At 45.5% G+C, this 22514-nt stretch overlaps 1 protein-coding gene across 7 annotated transcripts in view; it reads left to right on the forward strand.

Moving 5' to 3' along the window:
• Positions 1 to 22514, forward strand: part of Mta3 (metastasis associated 1 family member 3) — a 121002-nt gene that overhangs the window by 59282 nt on the left and 39206 nt on the right. For all 7 annotated transcript variants that reach the window (XM_052186478.1, XM_052186481.1, XM_052186479.1 and 4 more), the window contains exons 7-10: positions 936 to 1038; positions 4045 to 4144; positions 16286 to 16474; positions 21506 to 21580. In XM_052186478.1, the coding sequence (XP_052042438.1) occupies positions 936 to 1038; positions 4045 to 4144; positions 16286 to 16474; positions 21506 to 21580 (467 nt within the window). The remainder of the gene's footprint in view (positions 1 to 935; positions 1039 to 4044; positions 4145 to 16285; positions 16475 to 21505; positions 21581 to 22514) is intronic.

A 22514-nucleotide genomic window follows, 5' to 3' on the forward strand; every position in this document is an offset into this window, starting at 1 on the left:
ATAATAATTTTTTAAAAAAGTGAATGGCTAGACAGTCTTATAATTAGTTTTGCAGTTGCTGAGATAGAGCCTCAATGTGTTATCCTGGGTAGCTTGGGATTTGTGTCCATTTTCCTGTCTCTACCTCCAAGGTGGGGGAATTATGGACATGCACTACTACACCTGCCTGGGGACTCAAGGGATGCATGCTAATGCTGCCACAGTATAGGTTTGGTTGTATCACAATCTCTGTACTCCTACTATCAAAGGATGTATTCAGATGTCAGGTGACATTTGAGCTTTTCTGACTCATTGATAACCATAGTTACCAAATGCTATTCTGATTAACAATGACCATATGCCACAGTATCAGTGACAATAACCATGTGCTATAGTATCAGTAACAACTGTGTGCTACAGTATCAATAACAATCACATGCTACAGTGTCAGTAACAACAACCATGTGTTATAGTGTCAATAACAGCAATGTCAATAACAACCACATAACAACAACCATGTGCTACAGTGTTAATAACAATCATATGCTAGTGTTAATAACAACCATATGCTGCAATGTTAGTAACAACAACTGTGTGCTACAATATCAATAACAACCACATGCTACAGTGTCAGTAACAACAATCTTAATAACAACCACTTAACAACCATGTGCTACAATTCTATAGTGTCAAACAGCAATCATGTGCTACAGTGTCAATAATAACTATATAACAACAACCATGTGCTACAGTGTTAATAACAACATATGCTGCAGTGTCAGTAACAACAACCATGTGTTACAGTGTCAGTAACAACCATATGCTATAGTGTCAATAACAACAACCAACCATGTACTACAGTGTAACAACAACCATGTGCTACAGTATCAATAACAACAGCAAACCATGTGCTATAATGTCAATAACAATACTCCCTTTCCTTTGTCTTTGGGCAGGAGACTCAGATGAGAGGGAACAATCAAAATTGGAAGTTAAGGTTTGGGATCCCAATAGCCCACTTACGGACCGACAGATTGACCAGTTTTTAGTTGTAGCCCGGTGAGTATGCCCTTATAGAGTCAAGTCTTTATGTGAGAGAACGTACTCTTAGCGACAGTTCTTTTAAAAAAAAGACTTGTTACTTTTATGTGTATGAGTATTTTCCTGCATGTATGTAAATGTACTATATGTGAGCCTGTTGCTTTTAGAGATCAGAAGATCTCTAAATCAGAAGAGGGTATCGGCTATCTGTAACTAAAGTTACAGGCATTTGTGAGCTACCACATGGATTAAGAACCAAATTCAGGTCCTCTGTGAGAGCAGCAATCTTTCCCACACATCGATGTCTCACTGCTAATGCCCCACACAGGAGAAAAGCATCCTGGGTACTGAAGGATGTGCATGCTAATGGCTGTAGTAGCAGCCTTCACAGCCCCTCCACTGTGGAGACGTCCAGGGAGATGTAATATTGTCCAGTTGAAGAGGCGAGGAGGCAAAAGAGAATGCCATTTCAGAGAGAACACATTAATATCACTCCAACAACGCAGACGACTCCAGGCAGAATTAAACAAGGGAGGAGTGTGCAGCCACGTGCGGGGTCTGTACTGGATCTGCAGGCCAGGACCCGGGAGGCCAACGCCAAGGAGTTTGAGTTAGATGTTGTCTGAGCCACCCTACCAAATTCCAAGTCAGCTTGGGCTACAAGAACCTGAGCTCAAAACAGCAGTATGTCTAATATATGCGTAGCTTCGTGTCAGGGGCACTGATCTGTGGGCTTAGAATGCTGGTGGTATCAGGGATGATGGTGCACATCATCTATAGTTCCAGCACTTAGGAAGCCAAGGGGAAGCCATGGGCTAGCCTCGGCTTCATAGTGGGACCCTGTCATGGAGTGATATTTATATCTGTAGTTATTGTTAGCTTTTGTTTGTTTGAAACAGAATCTCACTGTGTAACTCTGACTGGCCTGGAACTCACAGAGATCCTCCTGCCTCTGACTCTTAGATTGAAGACCTGAGTCACCACAATCAGCCCTGCTGATCTGTTTGGTTGTTTTGTTTTGTTTTGTTAGAATTTGAGATGGTGGGTCCTTTGGGGAAGAGTGTGGGAGGGTTGAGCACCTTCTGATTCTTCATGTGGGTGTACGTTGGCCCCTGGCCACGTTCACTTTTGTGAGAAGCAAGTGTCTGTATAGTGTGGCAGGGTTTGCTTTTTATTACACATTAGACTTTAAGTAAGCCGATATGAAGACGTGTCTCCCCGGCTGTCACGTGTAGCAGGGCAGACAGCCTGTACATCCTGCACTCCTGGGTTAAGGCCTCTCCCTCACACAAAGGCTCTAGATTATTACAAATGGAAATCAGTGCCATGGAGTTGCTTTTTAAAAATATGATATAGTAAAATATGTATTATTTTGAGTCTGCACAGGAAGGGGTTTCTGTTATAACATTCTATGTGAGAAATGTTTCTGGGATTTCACAGTTGATATTTAGAACTTGCTTCACGGTGGTGGGCAAACGCGGGTAATTTCCTTTTCCTATTTTTGAGCACATCTGAATACCAAATGATGTGTTCCATCCTGAATACCAAATGGTCTGTCCCACGGCATTTAGACTCGATCTTCCCTTCCTTCTCTGTGACCACACAGGTTTGGGTTGGTTTTTTTGTTTTTTTGTTTTTTTTTTTTTTTCTTGCTTGAATGATAATTACCTACATATGCTTAAGTGCTTGGAACCAGAGCTTTTCAGAATCCAGGTTTGTGGTTTGTTTCAGATTTGGTGTCTGCATGATGAGTTGTCTTGGGGATGGGTCCCAAGATAAAACATGAAGGTCTTTTATGTTTCATATGTATTTTATAGAGCCTGAAAGGAATTTCATACAATATCTTTTTGTTGTTGCTTTGTTTTTAGATAGGGTCTCACTATGTAGCCTTGGCAGGCTTGGAACTCACTGTGTAGACCAGGCTGGCTCCCAACTCATACGGATCCTCCTGCCTCAGCCTCCTGAGCACTGGGACCATCTCCGTGCAGATGAGTGTATGGGAGACAAAGCTTAGGATTTGTTTATGACGTCATGTCAGCACTTCTGTTACTGCTCTGTTTGTGTGAAACTTAAACGAGAAAAATACTTTTCTCTCGTTTAAATTGGTACTTAATTCCAAAACATCCAACAACTTGTTTTCCCTTCCTTTTACAGTTAAAGATTTCCTACCCCAGAGTGTGGTCCTCCTCCATGGTCTCTGCCTTAGTTCCTGCTTCCGGTTAAAGCTTGAAGGCAGGGGCTGGGGACGAGGCTCGTCAGTAAAGCGAGAAGGCCAAGGTTCAGTCTCAGGACCTGTGTGCTGGATGTGTGCCCATAAGCCCAGTGCTGGGAGGCGGGCGGGCGTCCTAGCCCTAAGCCCTTGGGTTCTAGTATGAATGACTCTCATAAATAAGGGGGCAGCTCCTACCACTAATGCTGGAGCTGACCTCTGCTTTCTCTGTGTGCACACATATATATACAGCTTTGCATTCCCCATAATACATGCACACAAGCATGCACACACATGTACAGGCACACACGCATACATGCACAGATGCCCCATTCACACACATTATAAAATGAAAAATAACAGATGGTGTACTAGTTAGTTTTTTGGCAACTTGACATAAGCTGGGGTCATCTAAGAAGGGGGAGCCTCAATTGGGAAAACACCCCTCTCAGATGGGCCTGTAGATAAGCCCAAGGCGTATTTTCCTGATTAATGATTGCTAGGGGAAGGTCTGGCCCACTGTGAGCGGTGCTGCCCTAGGCAGGTAGCCCTGGGTCACTGAGTGAGCCGTGTGCCCGCCTCCGCCCAGGAGCAGCACTCCCCTCGGTCTCTGCTTCCAGTTTCCTGCCCTGCCTTCCCTCAGTGATGGACTGTGACTCAGGACTTATAGAAATGATAAACTTTTTCCTCCCCAGGTTGCTTTTGGTCATGATGTTTGCCCTAGAAAGCAAGCTGGGAAAGAGGGGCTGGAGAGGTGACGATCTTTTATTACAGGAGTAGCAGACTTACTGTTGTCATGTGCTTGACTTCCTCAGTGCTGTGGGGACGTTTGCCCGTGCCCTGGATTGCAGCAGCTCTGTGAGGCAGCCCAGCCTGCATATGAGCGCGGCCGCAGCCTCCCGGGACATCACCTTGGTAAGAAGCCTTTGCCACTAGGGGTTATCTTTTGCTGCTGGCTCAGTTATAAAACCATTGTGACGGTTCCGGAGACTCGGAGATCTCTGACTCAGGTTGGCTGTTGGTTAACTGGGCTCCGGAGTGACCTCTTGTTTGTGAGAGAGACAAGTCAACAGTGTTGGGGAGTGGGTGGAGAGGAGCAGGACACACCTCACCTTCTGACGTGCAGTTTCCTTTAGCTTTGTGCTTTTCCCTGTCCATCTAGCTACTTGGCCTTAGGTCATGTACAATAAAATACTGTAAAACTTCATTTTATACCTAAAGGATCACTGTTGCAATCACAATTGAGACTATTGCTGTGGTAACCCCATTTCAATTTTGGGGTTAATTTTTAATAATTTTTAGTGTTCAAGTATTGTGTTTTATTATGACATTTTCATACTTATACTTTTCTCATATCCAGACTTTTCACATACACTCCTAAGCAAACTCAAATGTTTATTAAAAAAGACATTTGAGATAGGGACTCACGTAGCCAAGGCTAGCCTTGAACTCACTATGTAGATCTGGGGGACCTGGAAACTCTGATCCTTCTATCTCGGTGCCAAGATTACTTGGTGCGGGTTTTATTGCTGTTTGAATTTAACTCTATTCTGTGTGTGAGAGTGCACGGTGCACGTAGGTGAATGAATATATCATGGTGTGTGGGCAGCGAGCCAAGGACAGCTCTGTTCCCTCCCTCTCCCTTTCCATGGGTTCCGGGAGTTGAACTCAGGCTGTCAGGCTGTAGCAGCAAGCACCTTAAACCACTAAGCCATCTCTCCTGCCCGTTGCTTTTGAGGCAAGGTCTAACTCTAGAGCCTTGTCCCACCTGGAGCTGCCAGAAATCCTCTTTTCTCAGCTTCTCAAATGCTGAGATAGAAGGTTTGGGGTTTTGTTGTTTTGTGGGGTTTTGTTTGTTTGTTTTAAGATAGGGTTCATCTGTATAACCCTGGCTAGCCTAGGACTTGATCTATAGATCAGGCTGGTCTTAAAGATCTGCCTGCCTCTGCCTCCCAAGTGCTGGGATGAAAGGCATGGGCCACCTCTGCCCAGAGTTGCTTAGGTTTAAGGTGGCCTTGAACTCTTGATGGTTCGAGAGACCCTCTCACCTAAGCCTCTGGGGCTTCTCGCATTACTCACGGTCTATTACACTTATAAACACTTTTCTCGTCTTGTTACTCATAATTCTGTATTTTAAATTTCATAACACCTTTTGTGAGCTCATGTATGATTAATCTCTGCTACAGCTGGTACTGATCCACGTGCTGACTCCTGGGCCCTGCTGTGACCCGCACTTCCTTTTTCGTGGGTTTCTGGGGTTTGGTTTTAGTGTGTGTGCTCATGTGCACCCTTGGATGTCAGAGGACAGCTTCCCAGCATCCCCTCCTCCTCCGTGGGTTCTAGGGGTTGACCTCAGGCCGTCAGGCTTGGCGGTACACACCTCTACCTCCTGAGCCATCTCAATGTAGCTCATTCTGTTGGTTTGTCACCAAGTAACTCCACAGATGAATGAGCTCTGCCTGATAAGCCAAACCTCCTGAAGTGTGCAGTGTGTTCTCCAGCCTCCTCTCTGGTTTCCCTGCTCTGTGGAGCACAAGCGCTGCTTTATGATGACATGGTGATGGGGTTGACCGAGCGTCCCACGTGCTGGGCATGCCTTCTCTGGCTGACTGACTCCAGCCAACACATGCATTTCCTTACCATTTTAGGAACGTAGGGAGCTGGACCCCCCAGTGCTGCGTGCTCTTCCTTTGTATAGTAGAGTGTCATCTGTAATCAGCCCTTTGTGGTTTAACCACTCTCGGGAAATCGTGCTTCTCAGGGAAAGCTGGGCATGCGCTCCTGTTACCCTCTAGCAGGTACTTTCTGCCCCGAGGACCCAGTGTGGGAAAGCCAGTCTCTGATGTGTGGTGGCTGGGGCCGATCTGCCTGATGGAGCCCATGTGTGGGCCTGGGAGCCACAGGGACTCTGTTTGTACCTCGGCTAGAGAACATGCGACACAGCACTTGTTCAGGAAGAGGGCAGAGTTCAGGAGTTCAGGATGTGTCTTGTCTGTGAAGGCTCTTTAAAAAAAAAAGTGTGTGTGTGTGTGTGTGTGTAAATAAATAAAATATGTTACGGTATAAAAATATATATGTGTAATATAGTATTGCAGTAGTATACGTGTTTTCCTCTTTTGAGATGCAGATTTGCTGTGTTGCTCAGGGTAACTTGAAACTCTTGGGCCTGAGACAAGTCTCCTGCCTCAGCCTCCAGAGTCATCAAGATGTCAGATGATGCCGTCACACCTGGCTGAAGACTATTTATAAAAGAAGCATTTTAAACAAACTGGTGTATATGTCTGTGTGCTCACCAGAAGAACTACTTTTATTAATATGTGCATGACCTGTGGGTGTGTCTATGCTGTGACACTTGGGCGGTAGTTAGATGATTCCTAATCCTCCTGCCTCCACCCTTATGTGCTAGAATTATAGGTGTGTACCAGTGTATAATCAGCATAATACTATTATACACTTTCTAAAAAGGCGACTTCTGATTCTCTGGTATTTCCATCCCTGCTTGCTTGTTTAGTGGTCACTTTATTACACATTTATCCTCAAAATTACAGTACTATATAATTTAAGATAAGTTTATTTATTTAGAGACAGTGTCTGCTATGCTGCTCTGGCTGGCCTAAACTCAGTCTGTAGAGCAGACTGACCTCGACTTCACTTGCCTCTGGCTTCACCATGCTAGGACTAAAGGTGTACGCCATCACAAACATCCAGCACATTACTACAATATTTTCTTTTAAACAGAAGTAGACCTGGAGGCTTGGGCAGTCGTGGGCTGTGCTGCTGAGTTATATCTGTCCTTGTCTCTACCAAGGCCTCTCTTGTTTCACCAGCTTTCCTTTCTACCTGCCTTCTGCCTCCTCATCATAGAACGCCAGGGGTGTTTGTCTTTCTTGATTAGCCAGTCTTGAAGATGTATGGTGTGTGTGTGTGTGTGTGTGTGTGTGTGTGAGTGTGTGTGTGTGTGTGTGAGACAGAGCAGAGAGAAACAAAAAGACAGACGGGGCGGGTTGGACAGACAGACATTTGGAAGACCTTGGTTTCCTGTTTAAAGTGCTGTAGCTTCATGTTCATTTGGAATCTTAAAGTCCTAGGAATTGATGTACACACTGGGTGGGCCTGGTTAAAACTGTGCTTAACCTCTGGATGCGGTTTGGGGATTGCTTGCCGAGGAATGCAGGCAAAGCTCAGAGTGGCCGTCCACCGTCCGTGTTCCTTGGGAACTTTACAGAGGGGACTCAGGCTTTCAGCATTCCTAGACCATTTGCTCATCCAGGACACCTATACCTCTTGTCAATCACCAGTAATATTTGGGGGGCAGGTAACTGTTTATGCCTGGTTCCGAATTCCTCATTTTGAGGCCTGTTATGAATGCAACTGAACTATAGATTTCAAGTGCTGCTAATCTAAGATCTGTAAGGTTTCTATTGTTAAATGATACAGAAGACCCTGGTTGGCTGTGCACCCCACAGTCCTAGCTCTTGGGAGTTAGGAGCAGGCAGATCAAGAGTTCAAAATGCAGACGACAAAATATACTGGGCTTGTGGAGGGTTTGTGCATGTTACTCACTTCATAAAATAGCACACAGAGCAGAAAACATCAACAGGAAACGCTTACACCTAGCTGACACCCTCCCCTCACCCAGCTGACACCCTCCCCTCTCGCTTGGTGGTGAGCTGTGTAGCCAAGCTCTGCCTTCTCTCGCTGTCGGAACATCATGGAGGTTTCACACCAAGAAAGATGACTGTGAAGTCACCAGGTAGTGCGACCATGGTGCCAGTACTGTATGTGTGACGTATGCAGTCTATCCTGGGCTGAAACATTGCTACCCTATTGCCACTGGCATTGGTAGAGTGCCCCCCTCCCCCTGCCACTCCACCCCTATTTGTGGTGGTGGCCATAAGGCTACCCCTTGGCCTACAGGGCAGCGTCAGCATTGTCGGATACATCTTGATCTGGCTTTTCTCCTGCCTGGACTCTGAAAACTAAGTAACTTAGGGAGCAGAGTCAAAGAAAGACATTTTTGTGTTGTACCCTTGAACGCCAGGTAATGAACCCAAGGCACCAAGGTTAATAAGCTACGTGGGGACCCATCTTCTTGGATTGGTGACAGGAAGGCTTTCTGGTGACAAGTCTGGATTGAGGAAGGTTGGCTGTGTTGGTTCAATAAGAGATGGACTCAGGTATTGGAACAGCGCTAATGCCTGTCACAGACGATCTTCTGAGAATGCCCCTCACTTCCCCGCTCCCATGCGATGTCCCGAGGTACCTTCCTCACCCCAGCTCTTTCTCAGAGTCCTCTAGACTCCAGTCCGGCATTATTCTGAGCACCTCCCTGACTGTGTGCTAGCCAGTGTGTGCACTTAGGCCTGTGCATTGCCAGATGACAACTTGGGGAGGTCAGGCCTGGTGGCACGTGTCCACACACTGAATCCTGTGCTGGCCCAAGCATTGCTTTCTTTTTAATATTTATTTTTTAAGAAAGGTTTTAAGTATCGTAGTTCAGCCTTGAACTTCCTTGTGTATTGATCTTTGATGCACTCGCCTCTACATCATGAGCACTGAGATTAGGGTGTGCATCATTGTAACAGGGTCCAGCTGCTGACTGGACCCAGGACTTTGTCAGATAAGCATTCTGCCAACGGAGACTCTCAGGAAACCTCAGAGGATCATCAGATCCGAATGTGCGGGGGAATATAGTAGAGAATTTTAAATACTCCAGAATTTTTGAAAAGAGGTTTTGACTTAAGAGATGTGAGCTGATAACAGCTTATGCTTCTAATACCTTAATAAACCCACAACCTGTATTGTGGTGTCTAGACGCAGTACAAAGGCGTCCTGTGTTCCTGTCAGATTATCTGCACGGTTGTTACCTCATCTGCTTTGTCATCTCTCTATGGCCAAGAGGCCAAAGGACAGACTTACAACAAGTGACTGTAAGCATCTACTGGCTTTATCCCCACTGGCATCCAATAATATTTTACTCACAGAAGCTGGGCCCTGACATGTGTGGTGTGAGAGTCCTACTGTGTCTGCTCACTGGGCTTTAGCAGAAGTGTCTTCATTGGGACTGGTTGTCTATGGGGCCTCCTGCAGGTACTCAGGCCAAGATACACAGTGGCTACCTATCAGTTTTAACTACCAGTGAGTTATTTAAGCAGTCACTTCTCTTATTTCTAGACAACTTGTTAGTAAGTTTCAGAATGGCTATTTCTTTATTACTATTTGTTCCTAAATAGTAATTTTCTTCTGCACTAACATAGTTTAATGTGGCACTGTGTGAGAGGTTAATGAAGGGGTTTTATTTCAGTTGACCAGCTGCTCCAGTAATGTCCATTAGAACAGAGGAGCAGCTCTTCCCTGCCCCTGAATCTTGCTCTCAGTTTATGACATTTGTCATTTGTGTAGTATCCTTTAGGGCTGTGCTGATTTCAGTCTTTGTCGTTGTGGCCGTGGTATTTTACACACACACACACACACACACACACACACACACACACACACACACACAGAGAGAGAGAGAGGGGGGGGGGGGAGGGAGAGAGGGTGTACTGGCTAGTTTTGTGTGTCAACTTGACACAGGCTGGAGTTATCACAGAGAAAGGAGCTTTAGTTGGGGAAGTGCCTCCATGAGATCCAGCTGTGGGGCATTTTCTCAATTAGTGATCAAGGGGGGAGGGCCCCTTGTGGGTGGTACCACCTTTTGGGCTGGTGCTCTTGGGTTCTATAAGAGAGCAGGCGGAGCAAGCCAGGGGAAGCAAGCCAGTAAGAAACATCCCTCCATGGCCTCTGCATCAGCTCCTGCTTCCTGACCTGCTTGAGTTCCAGTCCTGACTTCCTTTAGTGATGAACTGCAATGTGGAAGTGTAAGCTCAATAAACCCTTTCCTCCCCAACTTGCTTCTTGGTCATGATGTTTGTGCAGGAATAGAAACCCTGACTAAGACAGAGGGAGAGAAGGGAGAGGGAGAAAGCTTTGCATTTTCCTTGATAGCTTTGCTATATAACTTTTTATTCATAAGAATTAGATTTTTATTGTATATTTTCTATTTAATTTTCTTCTACCTTTAGATTTGCTTTGAATAGTACTTTTCCTTTTTTTTTTTTTTTTTTGAGACAGGCCTTGAACTTGCAATCCTTCTACCTCATCTACAAGTGCTACATGTCTTACCAGGCATAGTATTTATTGTTTTCTTTCTTTCCTTTCCCTTTCTCTCCCCTTTCCCTTCCCTTTCCCCTTCCTCTCTCCCTCCCTCCCTCCCTCCCTCCTCCCTCCCTCTCTCTCTCCCTCTCTAATTGGTTTTTCTTTATAGTGGTTTGTGGTCAGAGGTAACGTGTATATTTCCAATTATTTTAATATGTTTCAAATTCTACATTTTTGGAGGTTATCTCTAGAAGTTTCACCCTGGGGAGTGGGCTAGGCCACATCTGCTCCCTTCCTCATAAAGCCCCAACGGCAAACCATGGTTTGTTTGCACCACAGTTCTCCCTGGGGAAGGAGTGACTTTACTAGCTCACTTGCAGAGTCTGTGGCCCTGAAGCAACCACACCGGAAGGTCTGCATCCAGCATGGAGGTGGCTTCCCCAGGGTCGCGTAGCCAGCAGATGTCCCGCCACCAGCACCGGCTTTCCTAGCCTACGTATCTACCCCTCCCAGAGGCCAGGAACAGTTAGGGTAAAATTACGTACAACTTATTGAGGGGTGTGGCTGGATACTTGGGTGAGGTGCCACAAGCCACCCCACCCCACTCTTCTCAGAAGGGACCTCAATAGTCAGCAAGTGTAGCCGTGGTGGACAGTTACAAGCAGGCGCAGCTGAACTCATGATGGGGCGGGAGCCTTACATAGCACAGGGAGGCGTGAGGAGCAGACGGAGTTTGAGGTGGAGTCTCATACCGCCCAGACCAGCCTGAGCTCTTAACCTTCCTGCCTCTGCCTCCCAAGTGCCTGGATCGCAGGTGTCCGCCACCCATGGCCAGGATGATTTCTTCTAAGGCTTTAAATCAGGATACGTTGTATGAGAAAAGAATCTGTTTTCAATTAGAAAATACATAAGTACTTTCCCTATTAAAATAAATAGAAAAAATATGATCTCTATTGTTCCCATTGAAACAAAAACTGAAAGTGGATAGTACACGTTTTATGTATAAAGACTTACACTTTGATCACAGTTTTAGATTTATTCATAAGCATTTATTCACCTTCTGCTTAGAAAGAAAAGGTGGGCTCAGGAAGTTTTGAATTGACTTAATATATTGAATGCTGTGGTTTGTGCTGGAGTTAAAAGTGTAGTGTTTTTGTGAAATTGTTCTTGGGCACATCAGCAGTTAGCATTAACCACGTGCTAGAGAGGTGGTGTGCGTAGCCATGGCCCGTGTAAAGCCCACGTTCTCGGGGCGCAGGTTAATTTAATGATGATGCTCAGGTCGAACATTTATTCAGAGTTCCTTCGGAATCCTGTTAGCCAAGAGGGAAGCAGGCACCTGGAAAACCAGGAGAGGTGTTCTCCCTATGGTCTTAATGGAAGTCGCTGCTGCTCGTGGGTGCACTGAAGACACACCACAGGTGCGGCCCTCACACACCGCGTCATACACTCAGGCTTAGGTTGAAACAGTTCTGTCTAGATCAGCTGTGGCGGTGCCTGCCTGCAGAGCTTGGCGCACGTCCACGACTGTGTTCTCCGTCCTCACGGGGCATCACTCCACACTGCCCCAGAGTGCAGAGGCGTGTGTACCCAGAAAGTGTCATCTCACACCCTCAGAATCCTGCAGGCCCGCTAGAATTCTGGTGAACTAGACTCTGCCAGGCTAAGTGCAGGCCACTTCTCCCTCCTGCATCTCCTAGCCTTCGCGAACACAAATCAGTACAGTAGAGACAGAGGCCAAATGCAAAGTCATACTAAAGATTGCTTATGTCATGTCACATCCTACCGGGCAAGCAAATTGTGTGCTGAAACCCAGTATCTGTGCAGGGCAGAGTGGTCTCCTGGGCGGGCCGGGGCAGGGGTAAAATGTTTGAACAACAATTGTTTTTTACCTCAGTGTGATTCTGTTTAATGAACAAAAGACGAGAAACCCCATTGCCAAGATCTCCTTGTCAGTCTTCCTCCTAAAATACTTGTGTTTGTCATTTCCATCTGTTATGAATGAGATGACATGTGACAACACCTTTGTTTTTTGGCAGAGGGAACAGCTTGTGCTCAGTGATGATTTTCAGAATTTAGATTCGAGCGGCTCTTGCCGCTGAAAAGATGTGACCTTGCAAAGTATTTATCTGAGGGACACATAGCTTGTCCTGTGCTTAGTTTTCAAATCCATCTGTAATTTTAAGTTGAGATATGTATACAGTAACATGTATGGAGTGAGCTTCATGGGTGCATGCACATGGATGCGCCAGTGTGAACACACCACCGGGTATAGGTAAGTTTAGTGTCCCCAGAGCTCCCTGTGTCTCCCATTCATTATTCTGGAACACAGAGAAGGTGCATTATACTGAATTTGTTTGGTTTTTCTTTTTTTAATTGAATATTGTTTTCTGCTGTTGTAGAAGCTCTGTTCTTTCATTTTTTGCTTTTTTTTCCCCCTTCGGGATTTTTGAGACAGGGTTTCTCTGTGTAGCCCTGGCTGTCCTGGAACTCACTCTGTAGATCAGGCTGGCCTCAAACTCAGAAATCTGCCTGCCTCTGCCTCTCAAGTGCTGGGATTAAAGGTGTGAGCCACCTCTGATTGGCAAAAGATGTATTTATTTATTTAATGTATATGAGTACACCATTGCTGTCTTCAGACACACCAGAAGAGGGCACTGAATCCCATTACAGATGGTTGTGAGCCACCATGTGGTTGCTGGGAATTGAACTCAGGATCTCTGGAAGAGCAGTTAGTGCTCTAAAATGCTGAGCCATCTCTCCAGTTACTTAAAGCTTTTAAAGAGTATGGTTAGATCACACAAAAGTGCGTTTAAAGCAACATCTCTGCATCTCAGAAAGCAGAGGCTAACAGGGACCCTCTGCTTCGCAGTGTGAAATTGCCCCTAGAAGTTCAGCTCCCACTGACTGCACCACCCACTCCACCAGGCTGTGATTTACTTACTAGAGAAAATGGGTCTCATGGTGTCAGTGCTGTGTGGAGCTGCCTGCAAGGCTGTGCCTCCTGAGTTGCTGGGCTGCAGTGGACATCCTTGCACACAGCTTGTGCTGTGGTTTAAGTGTGGGCTTCCTCTGATTAAGCAGTTGACAAGCTGTCACCTGAGACCAACACACTTAATTCTATTGACGTTTTGGTACCAGAGCACCAGTTAATTATAAAATTTGCCTTTATCTTTTGAGGAATTTCAGCATCACAGTAAATTTGCATAAAATTTTAGAGGAGGTGTCGATCAAACCTGGAGTGGAAGACAAGTCTGGCACTGAGCTCCAGCCCTCTGTAGTGACTGGCTTTGTTGTTTTTGAGGCAGGCCTAATATATTCAAGGATAACACTGACCCCCTTGCTACCTCCACATCTCAAGTGCTGGGATTGGCTCTTGAATACTATCTAGTCTTTTAGTTTTATTACCTGTTGTCAATTTAGGACATTACAAAGTACCGATTAATGGCCCTATCCTTATTTGAAAGGATCCTTAAATACTATTGATCGTTGTTCTGTTTTTGTAATGAGATAGTGAGGAAGAGCTCTAAGATTTGGAGATAAAAGAAACAGCTGAATCGCATAGTCTATTTAGTGAGGTTAGCCAGAGAATCAGAAAGGTATCGGTGGTGAACCTCCTCTGCTAGGTGTGGGCAGGAGCAAGCTTCCCTCAGGATGCTGGCCCACCGCCTGCCCCGCGCCAGCCCACCGCTGGCCCACCGCCTGCCCTGCAGCAGAGGAGCTCCTCAGTAGTGACCACACGGTGACTGGCCAGGGAAACTGAGAACGGACATTTTCTTCTGGGCTTTTATGTTGTGCAATGCAGTGATTTGTTTTGTTTTGGTTTTTATTGGGGGGGTTGGATTTGGTTTTTTCCAGACAGGGTTTCTCTGTATAGCCCTGGCTGTCCTGGAACTCACTCTGTAGACCAAGCTGGCCTTGAACTTATAAATCCACCTGCCTCTGCCTCCCAGAGTGCTGGGACTACAGGCATGAGCCGCCATCACCACCCAGCGCAGTGATTTGTTTTAAAGTTAAATTTGTTCAAACCTTGTCCAACCAGTTACTGAGCAGACCTATACTAGTTATTGCCTCTGACACTGTAGGCACAAATTCAGTTTATGCCTAGCTAACTAGTTAATTGGTTTATTAAGAGACAAGGCCTCACTGTATATAGCTGGAACACAGACACTTGCCTCTGCCTCCCTCCCAAGTGTGTGCCACCACTGCCCACCCATTTGTGAAGTCTGAAACAATCAACACGAGGTGCTTCTGTGAGTTTGAGGTTGGCCTGATCTCTGATCTGCAAATGGAGTCCAGGACAGCCAGGGCTCTGTTACACACAGAAACCCCGTCTCAAAAAACCAAACCAAAGAAAAGATGTAAGGGTTGACGTTTGCGCTCTGAAGCCTATGTGTATGGCAGGGACAGACACAGCAGCAGGATTACCTCGCCAGCTAGCCTGTGCTCATACACACACAGACACATACACACACACACACACACATACACACACACACACAGCTGATTGTCCTGCACAGCAGTTTTCTTGGTATATATGAATGTGTGTACACATGTATAAAGGGCTTTTCCTCTCTAGTAAAGAAACTATCAACAGTTTTCACAATTTGAAGTTTTATATGTGCTGCAGACTGGGGAGCAGTGAGGGTCCTGGAAGTCAAGCCCAACACGCGGTGTGTGCCAGTGAAGTACGCTGGCACTCACCCACCCCACAAAAAGCCGTCTCTGTCCTCTTGTCTTTTCTTTTCAATATTATTTAGTTCATGTATATGAGTACACTTATAGCTGTCTTCAGACACACCAGAAGAGGGCGTCAGATCCCATTGCAGATGGTTGTGAGCCACCATGTGGGTGCTGGTGAACTCAGGACCTCTGGAAGAGCAGTCAGTGCTCTTAACTGCTGAGCCATCTCTCCAGCCCCCTCTGTCTTCTTTTCAAATCTTTCTTTTGCTTGTTTGCTTGTTTGGGATTTTTTGAGGTAGGGTTTCTGTGTAGCCTTGGCTGCCCTGGAACTCACTGTGTAAGACCAGGCGGTCCTTGAATCGCCTGCTTCTGCATCCTTAGTGCAGGGATTAAGTCTGTGCCCCAACTTGACTGGTTTCTCATTACCCTTAGAATATGAAATCCACACAGGCCTAGCTGCTGTTAGGATGCCTGGTCAGCTATTACTGCTCTTTCCAAAGACTCAACCAAGTTACATTTGGGTTTGTAATCTTGTTTGTTTTGTGTTAAATTCGAATGATGCATGCTCTTTTTACTTATTTATTGTGTGTGTGTGTTCGTGTGAGCACATGTGTGCCACAGTGTGCACATGGAGCCCAGAGAACAACTTTTGGGGTCAGCTCTTTCCTTCTATCGGGTAGGGGAGTAGAACTCAGGTTGTCAGGCTTGGCCGCAAGCAACCTTTACTTGCTGAGTCATTTCATTGGCCCAAATATATAAATTCGCTTTAAAATATCATGCTCCATTCCGTTTTTCTTTCCATCTCTTTTCTATTAATAGTACAGTGTTCTCTCAACCGAACCAATGCTTTTAATTCAATACTTTTCTCTTTCACACATAGTATATTTTTCCTTGGTCAATGAAGATTATGCCATTTTTCTCCAATAACTGAGCAATCTTGACTTTTTTTTTTATTTTTAAAGTAAGTGAAATCTTGAAGTGGAATCGATGGTGTCTTAATTTAACATTTTGAACCTTTGTATCTTTAGGGTTGTTGCCATCCCACAGGGATCTGTTCTAAACACCTTAAGTAGTCCAGGTAGTGCTCTCTTAGAGCGGTTATTCGGGGGTGCCTGGCTTTTAATTTCGTAGGGATACAGTTAGTCACACACATTCTGCGTTCGGTGTCTCCGTTCTCCACTGGCCTGCAGGTGTACTTGCGTAATTGACCGTTCCTGTCCATTTTGTCTCCTCCAGTTCCATGCCATGGACACGCTGTACAGGCACGGTTATGACCTCAGCAGCGCCATTAGCGTGCTGGTGCCGCTCGGAGGGCCGGTCCTGTGCAGGGACGAGATGGAGGAGTGGTCCGCCTCAGAAGCCAGCCTGTTCGAAGAAGCACTGGAAAAATATGGCAAAGATTTCAATGACATCCGTCAGGACTTTGTAAGTGGAAAACTGCAAATGACCTTTTCTGATGGGAATATCGTTCCATTTTATCTCTTGAGTAACTCTTATACATTTAACACGCCTATGGTGCAGTTTTGCTGGTGTCAGGGATCAAAGCCAGCGCCTTGAGCGTGGGTTCTGCTACTGACCCACATCCTCAGCCCTGACAGTAATTTTATTTGCTTAAAATAGAATGAAGGACCACTTATAAAAGAGGAGACTGACATTTGCTTTGCATTGTGAATATACCCAGGGCGAGGAGTCCTGAGGTCCTGGAACATTGAACCGTAGCTGCATGAGTTTACTCCGCAGCACTCTGATTTCCAAGCTGAAATTAGGATGGCTCCGAGCATCTGTGCTGATCATTACAGCCTGCGAGCACAGTGTCTGCTCTACAGCCTGCGGGTGCAGTGTGTCCTCTGGCTTCCTTCAGTTGTATTACTAAGTGTTGATGTGAACTTGTGATGTCGTGTAACCCTGACTAAGCAGAAGAGCCAGTGTGCTTTCTAGTTTTCATCCATCTTTAATGATATGCTGTGTTCTACTTAGAATTTTATTATGTCTAGAATTTATCCCTTCTCGGATTCCTTGAGAAATTGTGCATTCAAGTTTACAGGGTGATGATGTGCGTGCTCCGGGGGATGGAGCTCCAGAGCGGGAGGGTAAAATGTCCTGAAGATCCTGTTCCCTAGAACATTATAAGATGAGATATTTCAGCTAGTAAAGGCCCTTAGCTGCTCAGCCTTATAACCTGAGATCCCACATGACAGGAAGTGAGAACTTATACCATAACACAGATTGTCCTGTGTGCGTGTACCACACCTGCAGTAAATAAAAAAAAAAAAAAAAACTAAAATAGAGGTCTTGTTTTGCTGCTGTAAAGGACAAAGTCTAGAGCCAAGCATGGTAGATGCAGGGTGCATGTTTGCACCTGTGAGGCGGAGACAGGAGGATCAGGAGTTCAAGGCCATGCTCAGCCACACAGCGAATCTGAGACCAGTCTGGTCTAGGTGATGTTACATTAATTTCTAAATCAATTTTTCTTTTCTCAGTCCCTGGAATGACAGTTCTGAGACTAATTATTAATGAATAAATGCCTTGGCGATAAGCTTTGGTTCATTCCCTGACTAGCTCTTAACTTAGCCATTTAAGCTACCTTTATCCACTGTGTGGTTAGTTACCAGCTCCCTGGCAACTCTTTTTACTCCGCCACTATTTCCCAGAATCCTCTCTTCCTGCCAATGTCCCACCTACTATTTCCTGCCTCAGCTCATTGGCCATCGGCTTTTTTTATTGACAGGTGATGCTTATAAAAGAGATTCCGCTCTACAGTGCGAGACCCTCTCAACAGTGTAACAGTCTATACAGTTCTCATAGCAGAGTGCTGGATGGGAAAGTCTGAGTTGAAACCGCTTTTCTAGTTTCTGTGTTCTGGTGGTACTTCAGAACTTAGTGCTTATAAGTTCTATACATTAATTCTCCGGGCGGGTATGTTTACATTGATGCCAGCAGCTGAGTGACGGCGCAGGCTCCTCCCCCTTTGCCATTGTAGGGTGTTCCTTTTTGAATCTGTTCCCTCGGTATCAGAAGTAGCATCTTCATGTAGATTAGCATAGAGGATGTATACCAATTGGTATACATGTCTTTTCTCTGCCTCTTTGTGGTTGTCATTTGGTGAATTGCTAGGCCTCACTGAGCATCAAAACTAAGACAAATTTTAAGCCTGTTCTTTTGACCTGGAAGTCCCTACCAGATTGAACTGCAAGGTTGGCATAAAAATCCCACAAAATACAGTTTAAAGGACGAGCTATGAGATCCCACATTTCCTAAGCAAGGGTCCAGGGCACTGGGGTGAAAGCCATGGGAACATAAGGTCCGGTGCTTGCTCAGACTCGTCTGAGTCTCATGGGACCTCAAAGATCGGAGTTCCCTGCTCCCATGAGACGTTTTCCTCACCCACGGGAAAGGCTCCCCACCTGGCTAGCTCTCCTCTCCTCTCCCCCACCCCAATCCTCTCCAAATGGGTTTTACAGCCTGGCTAGCTTGCAGGATCATGCCAACAAGCCACCATATCCGCTCTAGGGAACCATCTGTAGTACCCAGGAGACACCTTGTCCCTTTGCGGCTGCAGATCTTTACTGCCTACTTCATTCTCCGGGCAGCACTGCCGTCCTCCTGGCATGAGCCCCTGTGACTGAGCCATCCGTCTGATTGGTCTGTTGCCTTTTCTTATATCTTGCATATTAGCCTGTTGTATACTCTTAGGGGCAGTGATGAGTAAGAGGTAATCTGAACCATACTTGGAATTATTTTCTCTTTGAAGCGGGGAAATTGTTAATCCACTCTAAACTCCCCAGCCTCCTCTACACCTGCCCCAGTTGTTTTGGGTTCACAAATGACACACACACACAGACACACACACAGACACACACACAGCCTTATTTTTAATGTACCCTAAGCAGCTTAACAACTGGGCCACTCCCAAACTCCCCTGTGACTAACACACTCTCCCTCTGATAGGCTTGAGTTATTACTTTCTAAAATCTATACTTAATCTCTGCTACCGCAGACCCGGTGGGGAGTGGCCACGGCCCACTTTCCTCCATTCTTGCCTGGTTCTGTGTTCCATAGCTCTCCTGTCCACATCCTAGTCCTTCCTGATGGCGATTCTAAAATCTCCTTCTTCCCTGTTTCCTGCCCAGCCATTGGCTTCCTACAACAACCTTATCTACCAGTTAGAGCCAACTGGGAGCAGGGACCCTCAGTGTCTGGATGTACAGATAGATTCTTGTGTGATTTTGAGAGCCCAGTGAACACAGATAACCTTAGAACCAATCTACAACACCTTTTTTTGTTTTTTTGTTTTTTTGTTTTTGTTTTTTTCTTTGATTTTTGGTTTTTTCGAGACAGGGTTTTTCTGTATAGCCCTGGCAATCCTGGAACCAGGCTGGCCTCGAACTCAGAGATCCGCCTGCCTCTGCCTCCCAGAGTGCTGGGATTACAGGCATTCGCCACCACCACCTGGCCCACATCATTTTTATGATTTATTTTTATTCTGTACATATGGGTGTTCGATCTGCATGTATGTCTGTCCACGTGCATGCCTGGTGTCCATAGAGGCCAGAAGAGGGCTTCGGAACAAGAGGTACAGGAGGCTGAGAGCTACCCTGTGGGTGCTGGGAACTGAACTGGAGTCCTCTGAAAGTGCAGCACGCTCTCTCTCCAGCCCCCTTCTTTTAGTATTTTGAGAGAAGGTCTCATGTAGTCCAGCTGTCCTCAAACTTGATCCTCCAGTCTCAGAATTCTAAGCCGGGATTACAGTCACGCCCACTGGGCTCTGCTTATCTTGACCACTGTTCCTCCCATTCATAGTAAAACAGATGGTGAGCGAAGCGTGCTTTCTCGGCTGCTGGGTCATTGCTGGGGTTGCAGTGCTGTGCGCCCCACTCACTGGTGATAGGCACCCTTGAATGTGTGTCATAGGGAACTGTCCGGAAGCCATAGCCAACGCTTGACACTGTCCTTGGCTGAAAGGAGCTGGAGCTGGGCGTAGCCTGTATGGACTTTGGAGACCAGACAAAGTCCAGTGTATGACACTTTGGCTTACATGTCCACTTGGCTTCCTTTTCTCGGGTTTCCAGATAAATGCCTGTCAGATCCTTGTTTTCCAAGGAGAAAAGGCACTCACGAGGTCGACCACTCTCAGTTTGTCTTCATATAAAACCTTATCTACATAGGGCTGTCTAGAATATAGTCTTTACTCTAGTATGATTTTCTTTTTAATATTATGAAAGACAGCCAAAGCAAGCTTACTTTTTAAAATAGGAAACACACTTAGCTATGTCTTTTTAATTCTTTTAAAGATGTAGCCTGTTGTTTTACTTTTTTTTTTTTAAGATGTATTTATTACTATATGTAAGTACACTGTAGTTGTCTTCAGATACCAGAAGAGGGTGTCAGATGGTTGTGAGTCACCATGTGGTTGCTGGGATTTGAACTCAGGACCTCTGGAAGAGCAGCCAGTGCTCTTAACCACTGAGCCATCTTTCCAGCCTCAGGTTGTTTTATTATAATGAACAAAATAGAGTTGTCAGGAAAAAAGGTTGAGAAATATTATGCCAGACCAAAAGACATCTCGTTGCAATGATATCTGGAAGTTATAGTAACTTAGCCTCGGACTGTATAAATGCTGTTCTTAAAACTGCGCAGCACAGCCGATGATGTAGGCCATAGCAGAGCCTTGAACACAGAAGGCCCACATTAATTAATTAATTAGTTAATTAATTAATTGATTGATTGGTTAATTAATTAATTAATTGTGTTCTGATCCCTCCTGTTGCTGCTTCACAGTGCTAAGAACTTTCCTGAATAAGTCGGGAAATATTTCCAATGATGTTTATAATTTTTAATTAGATTGGTGAGAAATTGAATGCATGCATTGGATTGGATCTCTTATTAAATATAACTCAATACCATTTGGTACTGGCTGGTTTTGTGGGTCAACTTGACACAAGCTGGAGTTATCACAGAGAAAGGATCCTCCCTTGAGGAAAAGCCTCCATGAGATCCAGCTGTAAGGCATTTTCTCAGTTAGTGATCAAGGGTGGGAGGGTCCATTGTGGGTGGTGCCATCCCTGGGCTGGTGGTCCTGGATTTTATAAGAAAGCAAGCTGAGCAAGCCAGGGGAAGCAAGCCAGTAAGTAACATCCCTCCATGGCCTCTGCATCAGCTCCTGCTTCCTGACCTGCTTGAGTTCCAGTCCCGACTTCCTTTGGTGATGAACAGCAGTGTGAACGTGTAAGCTGGATAAACCCTTTGCTCCCCAACTTGCTTTTTGGTCATGATGTTTATGCAGGATTAGAAACCCTATGACACTTTCGCTAAGAATTAATATTGCTTATTTTCGAAAGATTTTTTTTCTAGGAGTCTAACATACAGATCCTTGCTATGTCAATTCAGAGACATGATTTTGAAGGAAAGCACTTTGTGCCATAGGTTGTTTTCATTATCATCTTAAATATCTTTCAGCTCCCGTGGAAGTCCTTGACTAGCATCATTGAATATTATTACATGTGGAAGACTACTGACAGATACGTGCAGCAGGTAACTCTCCGTGCTCCCTGCCTTCGTATTACAGTGCTCCTCTCTGTTGGGTCAGGTATTGTCTGTCTGTGAGCAGTGCTTGAATCCTGAACCTGTTTGATCTTTCCTGGACTGCTTTAAATTCCATCATTTCATGTCTTTAGGATATTAGCTTTAATATTTTCATCTTAATGGTTCACTGGTTTCAGCATTCATCTTTACTTGAGAAAGATGAAAGGGAGACAGGCAGCTAGGGAGGCACTGTCTGGCCAGGGCCTCGTCTCCAGCACGGGGGTCGGTGGGGGAGCTTACTAGAAATCCTTGGGCTATATACTTTTATGGATTGGAATTTGAGCCTGAGGGCATCGGCCTTATAACTGCTATGCTTTCTAAAATCTCCTTACATGACATTATTGTGGGCCTGTTCTGTAAGCCCTAGCCCCCCATGCCCTTTGGGGTCCCCTGTCCAGCTGCTGGGGAGCATGCCTAGGATCCTGAATATGGCAGGTCGGCCCTGCCACTGACTACAAGCCAGTTCTCCCTTGAGCTTCGACCTCAATTGTGCCTTGCTTGTTGTAATTTTGAGACACGTTCTCACGAGGTAGCCCAGGTTATCTCTAAACTCAAGTACCTTCTGCTTCAGCCTCCAAAGCGCTGGGATTGCAGGTGTTTGCCGTGAAGCCGGGGGTGGTAGCTTTAGTCTCTGTAGTTTGATGCTTTCTTCTCCAAAATCATTCAAAAGTAGGGAATCATTGAATTTTCGAGTTCTTCATAAATGTCCTAAATTCATGTAACTCTTAGTTACTTATTATGAAAAAATCCACCTTTAGAGAAAGGCATATTTCTGCAATGACCTCAGTAAATGCCTGTTTTAGATTCTTGCAGTCACGTGTCAGAACCAAGGCAGAAATTAACAACAGATGGCATTTGCCTAAATGTGCCAGCTGCACAGTGG

The sequence above is a fragment of the Apodemus sylvaticus genome, chromosome 6 (assembly GCF_947179515.1).
Source record: "Apodemus sylvaticus chromosome 6, mApoSyl1.1, whole genome shotgun sequence".
Classification (NCBI taxonomy): domain Eukaryota; kingdom Metazoa; phylum Chordata; class Mammalia; order Rodentia; family Muridae; genus Apodemus; species Apodemus sylvaticus.